Raw genomic sequence first — 14,009 nt, 5'->3', positions numbered from 1 at the left:
ATATCGTCGGTACAGGTTCACTTTTTGGTATATTCTCTATATTATGATCCGGCCCGTATATGCTTCGGTTTTATCCACACTTCCCAACCTCATTCGGTATTCGGTGTTGGTCGGTGGTGTTGGCAACTTCATTACATATAACTGAGAGTATACCTGTGGTGGAGGTTATCAAAAGATCGGCACGGCCAAATATAACGCATTTTCCAATTCTTTTCAATAAACCATGAAACCAGGTTAAATATATTGTTGATACTATTTTGCACTTGCCTATATTATTTATAATTTTACTCAAAGTGTCGATGCCTGTGCAAATTTTAAAATCTCTATCTATGAATTTTATTCTGATCAAATATTTTGAGGTCTACGACCACTTCCAGATGAATGCCCTAATTTGAACCACATGTACCACTTCTCTAAATCTCCTTTATAAAAGTCGCCTCCAAAAGCAATAATTCCATTAAGCATACATTTATTTAATTTTTCGAACTAACACCCAGGGTTTTTAAGGTAAATCATTTACCTAATAAATATTGTTTTATGTTTGAAAACAGAAATCCCCAACCTGAGTACATTTCTCGTTGAACTTGAACTAATTCCTGTAGATAACAAACGTTCCAATATATAGTGATCTGCACTCTGTCATTCTATACGACCAAATTCTGGAATTTCACTATTATCATGGGTTTATTTAGAAATCTGTATTATAAGATTTTCACTCCACCATTTTCGGTATTTTAATTTTAAAGCCATTATAGCTCCAATATCTGCTATGTTTCCGAATATGTCACGTCAACATACTCTTCATATGCCAGACATCACGAATCCGGCAAACTTTTTTGAATCAATTTAGTCCAAATATTTGCTCTGTTTCAGGATCTACATGAATTTTCCATTAATCAACATTGTTTTCTATTTTCTGTTTATAAATTTTAAAAGTTTTATCACTTTTTGGGTTCGGGGCATACACAAATTTAAAAAGTTTTATCACTTTTGAAATACGGGAAACTGAACTGTAACTACTGTACTGCAAGAATCTGCTATTTGTTCCAATATCATAAGGAAGAAGTTGTTAAAGTAGTACAAAAAAATTGGTCATTCCTGCAGGTTCTGTAACAGACCAATAATTTATAATTATAATTACTAGTAGAAACTTGATCCACATGCCTTATCCTTTACAAAATTGTTATTAAATCCACGATTAAAGCTCTTATATCACTTCAAAAATATTTCTCAAAAAATTCTCCATTTGAACTTTGACATATTTCCCAACAAAGATACGATTTACTTTTTTATAGTTCTTCACAACATGCCACCGGTTATAACGAACACAAATTTCAATTAGTTTTTTTGCAAATTCAATTATGAGCCGAAACTATTCACACTGCCGGCAATACTATAGTTTGATTAGAAAAATCCTTGACAATTTTTTTGTAGACGTATTTGCCAAATAACAATGAATTTGTGTGTGACCTTGACGTAAAGTAAATTCACGCACGCACGTACAAGCAAACAAATGCACACACACACCTACACACAAAAAGAAATTTGCTTAACGTATTTTGTAGACTTTGAAACAGAAGATTAATGAAATGAGAAATTCCTCCACTGCTGAAAGGATTACATCAACAAATTATTTTTAAACCATGTAAATAAATAAGAAATGGTAATTTTATATTTTTTTTTAATATAAAACTCTACTCACCTGTTTGTTGATGGTGCGTAGCAGCAGAAATGTGGTGATAATTAATTTTGATTTGACAATCGGTGGCATATAAAACTGACAGACAACTACTACAGCTGTTACTTTTCTCCATGTACCACCAGTCAATCACTTGTAGTTTGATTGAAGAATGCTCTTTGTTTTGTTGTTGTTGATGTTGTGACTTGTCAACTCAGTTAAATATAAAAAGAGAGTTAGAAAGTAAAGAGTCCGTTATGCGGCAAACGATTGTGGGAGTGATGAGCAGAGAGCACACAGAGTGCTTGTCAAAAAGAGAAATGCGCGCGTAAGTGCGTTTCTTTTTGTTGTTTGTTATTATTTTTCAATGTGCTTTTGCCACAAAGAGAGAAGATACGGCGCGCGGCAATTTTTTTGCTGCTTTATTAAAACAATTCACTAAATTAACAATCAAAAAAGACAATATTTTTTTTTTGCTGTGTGTGATATCAAAAACAAATTTGTTGTTGCTGTTGTTGTACGACTTTCATTGGCCTCCGCCGCCGTTGTCGTCTATATTAATTATTATTATTATGGGTGCTGATAATAGTTTTGTATTAGCACGACGAATTTTGTTGGTTCTTCTTCTTCTATCACAAAATACTGTAACGTATTCTTTGTTGTTGCTGCTGCTTGTTTCCTTCCCTGCTCTTGGTTTGTGTAAATTTTATTTATATTTAATTTTGTTGTTGCTACTTTCTGGTATGAGCGGAGGATTGTGGTGCTTAGGCGGGGGGTGTGTGAGTGTTTTTATTGCCGAATATATTTTTATATAGCGTTGATGTGTCGGTCTTGCGATTTTTTCATTAACACTGACTAGAAGAATGACTAGAAAAATTCATGTGACTAGAGCAGCAGTAAATTCTAAGAATTTGTATTTTGGTTGTTTAGTATTGATTTTTTTTAAATTTTTGATTTCGACACTTTATAACAATTTATTGCACATTCCAATTTTTTGTATAATAAAATGTATTTATTTACTTCATGGGACACTATGTTGTTGCATTCACTATATTTTATTGGTGATAGATATAGAAACCGTTCCGTTCTTTTTGTTATAATGCAGAGCGAGCAAACATACGACCGACCGACCGAGCGACAAGAAACAACCTCGCGTTCTATTGGCAGCAATTCGAATGCGGAAGATGGATTTTATTTTGAAATAGATATACAGTTCCGTTGACCATATTGTAAAAATACCAAAACACAGAAAAAAACGATGCAACAAATTTCACACTTTTTTGAACGAACCAGACAGACGACAAAGGCAAACCGAATAGAACAGAAAAAAGATTAACACACGATTTGTTTTTGTTTTGGGTTTTCGTAACTGTTTTCCTTTTTGTTTCAGCTATAAAAAGGTACAGCGTTTTGTTTTGTCTTTTATTTTTCAATGACACGCTTGGCTATGTTATTTTCTTTCAATTGTTGTTGTTGATTTTTTTATTTAATTTTCGAAAAAACAGCTGTTTCATATATGACGTTAATGTTAAACGGCTTATGTTTGTTGTTGTTATTACCGTCTGCTGCTGTTTACTGCCTCTGCTAATAGTTATGACAACTTTCTTCTCTCACTCCTTTCTCGCTCTCACATTTAGTATTTCTCTTATTTCCCTTGGGTTTTTTCTCTCGGTTAGACTTTCATTGCCAATGACTTAACAACACACAGGAATTGTTATTGTATTCGTTATTAGTTCGTTTAATTTGCTTTCGTAATTTGTTTTTTTTTATTCTTTTCGTTGATAAGATTTATTGCACATGTATTTAAAATTCGACACTTTTAATTTTCTTTTATGATTTTTCTAAATGACTAAAAGTCCACGACGTTGTTATAACGTATCAGCGCTATTTTGGCAACTAGTCTTTTATTTGATTGTTTGCTCTTTTACCTTTACCTTGAGCAGGAAATGTCAAATGGTATGCAGTTAGTCAAAGACGTAACGTAACGCAAGGAAACAGCTGTTTTATGTGTAAATGCCGTACGTAACGGTTGGTTATGGAAAATAAATGGGTTTTTAAAAGAACTTAGTGGGGGTTTCAAAGCAACATTTTTAAGGAATATTAAAGCTAATACTTTGAATTTTTATAGATTATTTTTGAACGATTTAACCGATCTATACGATTGATTTAATGGACTATTAAAACCGAAATTTTTCAATGGGCGTGAATATTTTTTAAATAATATTTTTTATCAACCAAACAAGGCGTGGATTTTTGAAAAGAATTATTTTTTCATCAACCAAACAAAGCGTGGATTTTTGAAGATAATTATTTTTCAATTTCAATTAACCAAGGCGTGGATTTTTAAAATAATTATTTTTTCATCAACCAAAAACAAGGCGTAAATTTTTAAAATAATTATTTTTTCATCAACCAAAAACAAGGCGTAAATTTTTAAAAGAATTATTTTTTCATCAACCAAAAACAAGGCGTAGGTTCAGAGGTGTTCAATTGCATATAAAATATACTGAGGCCTTGCTATTGTTTATATTATAGTATTGATCTTGGAGTCTTCTTTTGCTTATAGAATACGATAAGGTCTTCTATTGCCTTTAGAAGACCCTGAGACCTTGCCTTTAAATTGGCACTGAGGCTTTCACAAATGTCTTTAGAAGTCCCAAAGGTATTCAATTGTCTATAAAAGACCCTAAGGACTTCTGATGGCGATAGAAAGTCCTGAGAAATTTTATTTGATTTGCATTGAAATAATCATTTTAAAATTAAAATGGACCTCTGTATCTTCAGAATACAACAATTATTATTAAAATATGAAAAACACATTAAAAAATATATAAAATCTGCATATGTAACACATCTTATGCATCCATATTGGCCAACATGGTATCAACATCGCTATCATTCATTTCCAATTCTGCCTGTGACAATTGCCCTTTGGGTTCCAAATTCTCCGTAAATTCCAAACTATAGAAATCCTTTTCCTTCATTTGTTCATCCAACGATGGTTCACCAATAAAACACAAGCCCAGCTCATGTTTGCAAATGACATTATTCCAAAATACTGATAGATGACGTTTGGCCACATCCGATTTAATGGAAACGATCCATTTGTTGTATTCATCGAAGGCATTAAAAATGAAGCAACGTTTACGATATACCGAAATGGCGGCAGTGATTTTATCAAAATCCTTCGATGTCAGAGATTCCGTTTTGAAAATTAAATCCTTTACAACCGAACGCAACTGCAGAGCATATTGATTAAATTTCAAATCACGTTGTGTACTATCTTGTATGGGAAACACATGGGCTTTGAGCAGTTTTTCAAAGTCCTCGGCAGGTGTTTTAGAGCCCACCTTATCGAATGGTAATTTATTGGTGTTATTGTTGTTCTCTTCTTTGAGATTTTTGGCCAATTGTTGATTGGCAGCCAATTTGGCCTGATGGGCCTTTAATTGTTTCAACCATTCCTCGCTGACTTCTAGGGGGAACAGTTTCTTAACTTCTTTGGCAGCCGCTTTGGCCTTCTCTTCAATAGCTTCGGGTATTTTCCAAAAGGCTTCCACGAAATTCTTATCCTTTAACATTTCCTGGAATTGTTCATCATCTTCACCGGCCTTACATAGGATTTTACGTTCCAATAAATCCATAAAGTTTTGCTCAAATATATGCGGCAAGTGGCTAAATGGTAGGGCATTCTTTTCAAAGGTATTGCGTGGGGTTTCTGCATCTTGTATCTTCAATGTTAAATCCATGCTATCGATTAGATTGTCAATGGCATTTAGCTGTTCCTTCGAACATTCGGTACGTTCCGTACTCAGGCGGGGGAATTCAAAGAAATGATACTGAGAATGATGGGCCATTTCCATCATATTCAAACTGGCGGGAAAATTATCTTCTATCTAAAATAAAAAAAATATCGATATTATTCTCAAGACAAATCAAATCAAATTATCAAACATACCTCGTTCGGAATAAGTACAACAATATGCGGCTTACTTTTGGCCCCATACACCTTCCAACACAAGATAACACGATCTGCTTCCAGCAAAGCCCTTACCAATGCATCCAGCCTTTGAGCCGAAGACTTCATACCCCTCCGATGTAAAATCAAATATGTCGATTCACCAGCAAAATATTTATTGTGGACATGTTTACGTTCCATAAAACCCATGAAGGTTAAACCCGGTGCCAATTTCAACTTATCATCATCCATACTATCATCGTACGGTATAGCTGAACCGCCCAGCATATAACCATCCATTAATTCTTCTAAATCCACTTCGACTTCGTTGCCTTTTAAAAAATAACCCCATTCACGTATCAACACCTCATCGGGTTCATTCCAAACTGTTTTCAATTTTATGGTAGTTTCATCTTTCGTCGTAATTACCCCGGAAATATTGATAACGATTTTTGAACCAATGCGTAATTGGCTATTCCAACACCATGGACGATTATTTTTGAAACGCAGAGCAGCCGGAACAGCTTCGTTGAAGTTGCAGAGCGTTGCATTACATTCCGAGACCAAGCGTAATGCGTATTTTTCATTTTCAATACGTTGTTCGGATTTTTTGCCCGAGGCAAAGATGGCTTGTGGTAGATAATCATTGTCGGGATTATCAATGTAGCAAATATCGGGGGATCTGAAAAATAAATCAGATTTTTTATTTAGTTTATAAAATTTTTTAGGTGATTGAAAAAAATCAATCCACGCCTTGAATAGACCTAGATCTCTTCCTATTCCTTATACTTACACCACAATCAAATCCACATTATTACTTAGCAATGTCTCCGTAATATCGCTATAGGAATCATATGAATTACAACCATCATTGAAATCGTAGAACAACACCAAACGCTGGCGTTGGAACTTGGCGGATCTGAAATCAACAACAACAACAAAGACATTATAAACAACAACAATAAAACACAATATCCCATTTCAAACTTACTCTTTTCCCTTCTTCAGCATACCATAGGCCACCACTAGAGCATCCAGCCACTCGCCACACTCCGATGGTGTTTCATTAACAAATTGATAAAAATTCATAAGTAATTGCCAGGAGGGCATTTGTAATTCACCAGCATATTGGACAATATTTAAATATCCATCATGACAATCATTTGTATTCACATCATTATAGGTACGATCGGTGCCCACTAAAACAAAGGATAGATAATCCTTTTTGCCCGAACAAATCTGTAATGAGGGGAGAAGAGGAGGATACCCTATAATAAAGAAATTTAAGGAATGACGTGATCACCTACCTTCCTTTTAATAATATCCGAGCAACATTTCGTGGCCTTTTCTTTAAAATCCTCCGAGGCGGTACGACGCACATCCAATATTAATATCATGTATTCCTGTATTATAAAGGCATTTATTTATTAATGATTAAAAATTATTTATTTTACAAATATTTTATTAATTTATTAGTATATTTACCTTGTTATAAGCCATTTGTTTATATGTTTTAAACAATTGTTTTGGAATGCAGCAATCAACAAATAAACGCAGCTCATATAAACAAAATTGTGAAATTATGCCGGCAATTGCAAATTTCCAGCCCTGCCATGAGTTGCCACACCTGATTAATCAACAAATTCATTTTTATTTTTTTCTAGGTCACCCTGTGATTTGGTGTCTAACAACCAACAGAGTTGCACAGAACTCTGTATAATTTAATTTTATAGGACTATTTGTGGATAGATTTTTTGAAGAATATTTTTTTTCAAAGTCTATTACAGCGTGGATTTTTAAAGAATATGTTTTAAAGGACATTCAGAATGTAGATACTGTTAAGAATGTTTTCTCAACGTCTATTAGAGCGTAGATTTTAAGCATATTTTTAAATGTTCCGCACCGCTTCTCCTTAGTATTTTGAAGGCTTTTGACTCATTTCACAACAGAAGTGGCTGCACTTTGGGATTAATAAGGGATGAAGAAGTTTGTCAATATAGATCTAGGTATTGACATATCACCCATATAAAGATCTCGCCTCGATATCGGTATTTTAAGAACCATTTTTGTATTTTGGAGGCTATAGCTGTAATTCCCTATAGATGTGGCTATAATTTGGCATTCTGTGTTCAAGAAAGATAAGTTTTACGAATTTAGGAATTAAGGTCGAGACCTATTTTTTGTATTTTAAAGGTTTCAGTTGTAATTCCCCACAAAATTGGTATTCTGGGATAAATAATGGTGAATAACTTATTCATAGAAAGCTGACGATATAGGAACAGGTTTTTACATAACACTCATATAAAGATCCTGCCACATTTTTGGTATTTTAAGGATTTTTGGAGTATTATGCCACCGAAGTGGCTGTAATTTAGCATTCCAGATTCTCAATATATAAAAAACTTTTTTCCCAAACTATGTTAAATATAGGTGAACCCGCCTGATTTTTGGAACATTGATGTTTCAACCTAAGTGTCTGCAATTTCGTATTTAATTTCCCCATTAAAGTCTGTACCTTTTTAAGAAATTTTGATTGCACATCACTTTTCGAAGGGGTAAAAAATCTTCTGTCAAGCCGAACTTTATATTTTTTACTTGTTTTAAACTATTTTAAGCTGGCCATTTTAAAAACAAAATCATTTTATTTTATTGATCAAATATCCTCTTTATGTTCTTGCAGTTGTGGAACGGAGCAAAAAATTCCTCAAATACTCATAAGACAGCTGATTATAGATCAGCTGACCAATGTTCTTTATATTTTTACTGGGTTTATTATAATTTTGTTTTATATTCAGAAACCATTTTCAGAACCTGCAAGCCTCTATTATTTATCGAAATCTGTTACAATTTTTGATTTATGCAAAATATCTTCATTTTAAAATAAATCACATATTTTTCTAAAACAGGTGTTTGACCGCCAAAGAATCAAATGTCCTATTGGCTACTGGGTTTACTATAATTTTGTATTATATTCCGAAACCATTTCAAAAACCTACAATCGTATACTATTTATCGATATCTTTTCCCGAGCAAAAAATTACTCAAGTACCCATAATACAGCTGTTTATAAATCAGCTGACCAACATTTTAGATTATTACTGGGTTTACAATAATTTTGTATTGTATTCAGAAATCATTTCCAGGACCTGCAAGCGTCTACTATTTATCGAAATTAAAAATCTGTATCTTAATTTTAAAATAAATAACATATTTTCCTAAAACACGTGTTTTGACCGCCAAATATCATATGGAGTATTGGCTACCTACACTACCAATTATTAAATTCCGTTGAATATCGCCGTACGAATCCCTAGTTTGCAATGTTGACAAAAGCTGGCCGTTTGTTGCGTCTTGCTGTAGTGACTCACTGTAACCGTTTTAGAATCAACTCAACAACAATTTCAACACCGGCTGCCGTGGTGGTGCAACAAAAAAACATTCAACTGCACTCCAAATCATCATTTGCAACAATGTCGTCCAAAGAATCTCAAGGAGTGAAATTTTCCGAATTTAATCCATCCCTGCCGATGGATAAACTTTTACACAACTATGAAGAGGCGATGGATAGCAAAATCGATGTCGACTCTACAGATCATGAGGAAATATGGTTGGAATTTTCGGAAGCTGTTAGTGGTTGTGTGTGGAAAATTGTCTTCGACTCGAATAATCTCAGTAAAGATGATGAGGCTAAAGCAAGTGCCTTGTTAAAAAAATATCGAGACGATAGTGGATTTATAAATCCCACCTTTTACAATAAATGGATTTATAAATTTAGAGATGAGTTGTTAAAGCGAAAACTTTTGGATTTCTGGAAAAATGAAGTGGTGGCCAAGGAGTTGGGTCCATTGTGGGCAAGAGATTGCGACTTTTTTGATAAGTCCGATGATCCAGAACCGGTCGAATTTTATCGACATGCTGATAGTGAGGCTCCATGGTTGACAAAAAAGGAAAAGCCCACAGTAATGCCACCAGATCTGTTTGCAAACACCGCAGCTTCGCCCAAATCCCCCAGCACCACAACAGCTGGGTCAACGGCCACCTTAAAGGAAATCAGTTTAGATAATGCCTTGGCTGACTACAAACACAATATGGCAGCTCAAAACGACATTGATCCCGATGATGAAGATGCTTTTACGAGAATTTTCGCCGAAGTTCGTACCATTTTGTGGAAATTGTTATTCGATGAAGCTACATTGTCGGAAAAACGAAGCAAACAGGCAGCTGAATTGTTGTTGGCCTATAAGAGAGATGCCTGTTTCCAATCACCATACGATTACAATGATTGGATTCCGAAAGTTCGTGATGAGCTAATTAAACGTAAAATGGTTGATTTTTGGAAAATCATTGTCGATCAGGAGTTGGGTCTTATCTGGGCCAAGGAATCAGATTATTTCGATGACATGGAAGATCCTAAAATCAAGGAATTTTATAAAATCGGTGATGATAAATTGAAGCAAGAGAAGAAATAATTTTATGTGCATATTTTTTGCATTGCCATAAATAATGTTTTGTATTATTTTTTTAAAATTTGTATTTCCTTGTTTTCTTTTCCTTATTACAAGCTGAGCTTGACATGGCATCTAAAGGCGCTTTTGTGTTATGGAAATACAAAACATCATTAACAATTTGTTAATAACTTCACACGGCTATTAGACAGTAAAAATTTTCTTACGATATTGTTATCGCATTGTTTAACATTTTATACATACATATATATTAGAGTACATATGATGTACATAAATAAACATATTTTTTATATAAATTACCATGATATTATCAATAAAAATTTATAAAAAATGTTTGTGTGCTTTTTAAATTTACATGGACCGGATATTATGTAAGTAAAACACAGTGGAGTACGGTTAAAGCGAACTTATAGGGAACAAGCAAATTAGTTCGTTATAGAAGATGTTCGCTATGTGAGTAAGGATTTGTATGAAAAATATGTCTTAAAACTCGGAAATGTGTTCGGTATAAGAAAAGTTCGTTTTTATTCGCAATGAACGTACTCACTGTATACGGTCTGGCCGTACTTTTTAAACCCTCGAGGACCTTATATGGGTGCAATGTCATTCAATAATGGAGTTTTTATACCATCCACCATAAGGTGAAGTGTATATTAATTAAATTATTCAAACTGTTTGGAACGCATCGAAATATTCACAGGAGAACCCATATAGTATATATACCTAATCATGATCAGAATAAAATTCTATGTCATCTGTCCGTATGTCTATTGAAATCACGATAGAGATCGCAATATTTGAGATAGAGCTTTAACATTTTGCAGGAGGATTTCACCAGGTTTTGGTATAACCCTCATATTATGGTGCCCCCTATTATTCGATATTACGGGAATTTTTGACATGTTTTCAGCCTAATTGGCTGTAATTTGTTACGTTTAGTTCTCGTTGTATATCAAATCTCCCTACCGATAATCTACAATATTGGTCCACTTTTTAGGGTATCTCCATTATGTAAATGGAGCACCATACTGCCAATATTGATCCGATTGAAACTAAATTTTGCGCAGAGTACTGAATTTGTTAAGATTAATGTATGCCAAGTTTTGTTGAAATCGGTTCAGATTTTGATATAGCTCCCATATATAGTTTCGTACGATTTTATGTAAAGATGCACGAAACTTCCAATATTTGTCCGATTGAGACAAACTTTTGTGTAGCAAATGCACTTGAGGCAAGAATGATGTGTGTTAAGGTTTGCTGAAATCGGTTCAGATTTAGATTAGCTATTATAAATATTTTCGTCCGATTTTATGTAAATGGTGCACCGAAGAGTCTATGACATGCAATTTTTCATTGATTGCAGATTTCAAATATCTATTTAGATCACACATTTAATTTCGCTCGATTCCATCTGACTGGTCCCCCAATGATGCTCTGGGTGTTCTATATACAGAATATTGTATATATTAACATCTCTTGTATGTGCCCAATGTGGTCGGCCCCGACTGACTTTTGAACTTTGCTTACTGGTATTTATTAATAAATGTTAAATGGAATTTACTCATGGAAGTGGCTATAATTTGGCGAATAAAACATAAATTCAAAAAGTCCCGTTTAAGTTTTCCAACTAGAGTGTATGTAATTTGGAACACTATTTATAATTATAGACACTCAGATTGGAAATTTTATATTGCGGCTATCACAAAGCAAGTACCCCTGTTGACAAATTTTCGGTGAAGAAATTAGTTACCCATAAAAAAGAAGACGGAATACCAAATTACAGGTCCTTCGTTTACAAAATTAGGCTACAACCATATGAACTTCTTGGTCATTCCACAAAAATTATCTTCAATTTTCTCATGTTGTGTAAATGGTTTCCTATGAAATTTTGTTATTCATTAACTGAATCCAAATCGAATAAAACATGCTTATATTTGTCATCTATTGAATATATTCCATTCCTCCCCTACCTGGCAGCTTGACTAAGTAACAAAAGCAAACTAAAACAAATGATCTCATGCGATCGCTTATGCATTGACGAAAAGGGCATCTGGTAGGCAGAGCGGTATGTTTTAATGATGGCAAAAACAAACATACATACATATTAAAACATTTTTGCTATTCGAATAGAGAAATTTTAGTTGACTATTTCATTAGAACTAGCAGAGCCATAAGGGATTTTGGATTTTTTGAGGATTTTTTTTAAAGATTTCATTGGGAACTAACAAAGTTCTAAGTATGGAATTTTCAATGAATATTTTGAAGACCTACCAGAAATATCAGTAGTCCTAAAATTGCCTACAATATTTATAACAGCTTATTTTAAGAATATATATATATATTTTTTTTTTGAACTTCCCAGTAGTGCTTAAGGCATCGATTTTTAATGAATCTATCAGAGCTAAAGACGTGTATTTTTTTAAAAACCTAACAGTAGCGACTTTTACAATATCGTTAAATCATTTTTTTGGAGACTTATCAAGAGGATCAATCAGCGTGGAATTTTTAAAAGATTTTTGAGGATCTATCGGTATGTCCAATAAGCGTTGTTTTTGAAGAGAAGATTTTTAATAGCCTATCAGTAGGTCCAATAAGTGTTGGTTTTGAACAGAAAATGATTGAGGATCTTTCAGAATTGATTTTGTTAATATAGTTTTGAACTCTTATCGGAACTAAGTGAATTTTTAAAATATATATTTGTCAACGCCTGTTAGGACCAGTGTTGCCAATTTAGCACTTTTTGAACTCGTTTAGCACCAAAAAATTGATCTAGCACCTAGCACTTTTTTTTAGCATTTTTTAATTTCTTAGGAATTCTTTTACAAAAATTTAGTTTCAATACAAAAAATCCCGTTTTTCGATTTTATATTGAGGCATTGAATTTTCGCTATGTTTTACGCGATGAATTTGATTTTCCAATGCTATCCAGCATGTGCCGTACATTCCAAATTTCTTCAAAAAATGGTCGGGTACTTCATGTGGTGACATTGTCTATTGGTAGATTGTTTATTTGGGAAAATGAAAAACCAAATTAAGTTGTACATTTTATGAGAGCGATGTAAAAATAATGAACATGAATTATGTTGGAACTTTCTGAAAACAAGTTTTTTATTCAGCGGGAATCCCGAATGCCAAGTTATACCCACTTTAGATTACCGAAAAGGCGAGCGTAACCCTTTATATTGGGATTGTGCCAGAATAAGGACCAAAATAGAAAAATTACGGCAAACATTTTTTTTAATTAAAGTCGCTGTTGGGAATGAGATTATAAACCCTTAAAAGTACGCAAATGGGACGAAAATTGATAATTGTCTTTATATTTGTACGCAATGTGAAATTACAGTTATTTACCTTAACAAAATTTGGACATTATTAGTATTTATATTTTAGTAGGAAGTATTCAAACACCATCAAAAAAAAAAAAAAAAAAAAAAAAATTGAAAAAATTTAGTAAATTCGGTTGCGTGTCCGACGTCCCCAAAATTTCGAATAATGGGGAGGGTTCCGCTCTCTGGGGCTACCCCTAAATATGGACCTATATTAATAATTTTTGATAAGGAGATTTTTTACTCACCAAAATTTCAACAATCAAATTAAAACCAATGCAATTCATGAGGGCTACCCTTAAAAGTGGACCAATATTGATAAGTTCTAGTAAGAAGACTATAAATCCAGGTAGAACACAATATACAAATATACAGCAATTTAGGTTGTGCCTAAAAGCTTAAAAAACAAATATTGGGGGATGGTGTACCCTGAGGCGTGGATTATTAAAAGAATATTTTTTGAGAACCTCAATGAGACGTGGATTATTAAAATAATATTTTTTGAGAACCTCAATGAGGCGTGGATTATTAAAAGAATATTTTTTGAGATCCTCAATGAGGCGTGGATTATTAAAAGAATA

The 14,009-nt window shown here is 33.4% G+C and overlaps 2 protein-coding genes across 2 annotated transcripts; one reads left to right on the top strand and one right to left on the bottom strand.

Annotated features, from left to right (window-relative positions):
• Positions 1-4,533: 4,533 nt before the first annotated feature.
• Positions 4,534-7,136, bottom strand: LOC133321348 (X-ray repair cross-complementing protein 5-like). Its single transcript, XM_061530440.1, has 6 exons — positions 7,122-7,136; positions 6,944-7,039; positions 6,628-6,875; positions 6,430-6,555; positions 5,637-6,318; positions 4,534-5,574 (listed from the first exon to the last, which is right to left on the bottom strand). The coding sequence occupies exons 1-6, from the start codon at positions 7,134-7,136 to the stop codon at positions 4,534-4,536; spliced, it is 2,208 nt and encodes a 735-aa protein (XP_061386424.1).
• Positions 7,137-9,106: 1,970 nt separating this feature from the next.
• On the top strand, positions 9,107-10,105 carry LOC133321347 (uncharacterized). The gene has a single exon (XM_061530439.1). The coding sequence runs from the start codon at positions 9,107-9,109 to the stop codon at positions 10,103-10,105; it is 999 nt and encodes a 332-aa protein (XP_061386423.1).
• The last annotated feature ends 3,904 nt before the right edge of the window (positions 10,106-14,009 follow it).

Source organism: Musca vetustissima, unplaced genomic scaffold (genome assembly GCF_032173495.1).
Source record: "Musca vetustissima isolate MV318-11 ecotype Yass unplaced genomic scaffold, APGP_CSIRO_Mvet_v1 utg159779, whole genome shotgun sequence".
NCBI classification, from domain to species: domain Eukaryota; kingdom Metazoa; phylum Arthropoda; class Insecta; order Diptera; family Muscidae; genus Musca; species Musca vetustissima.
The sequence above is the reverse complement of the archived record's forward strand: the minus strand, read 5'-3'. Positions and strand labels throughout refer to the sequence as shown.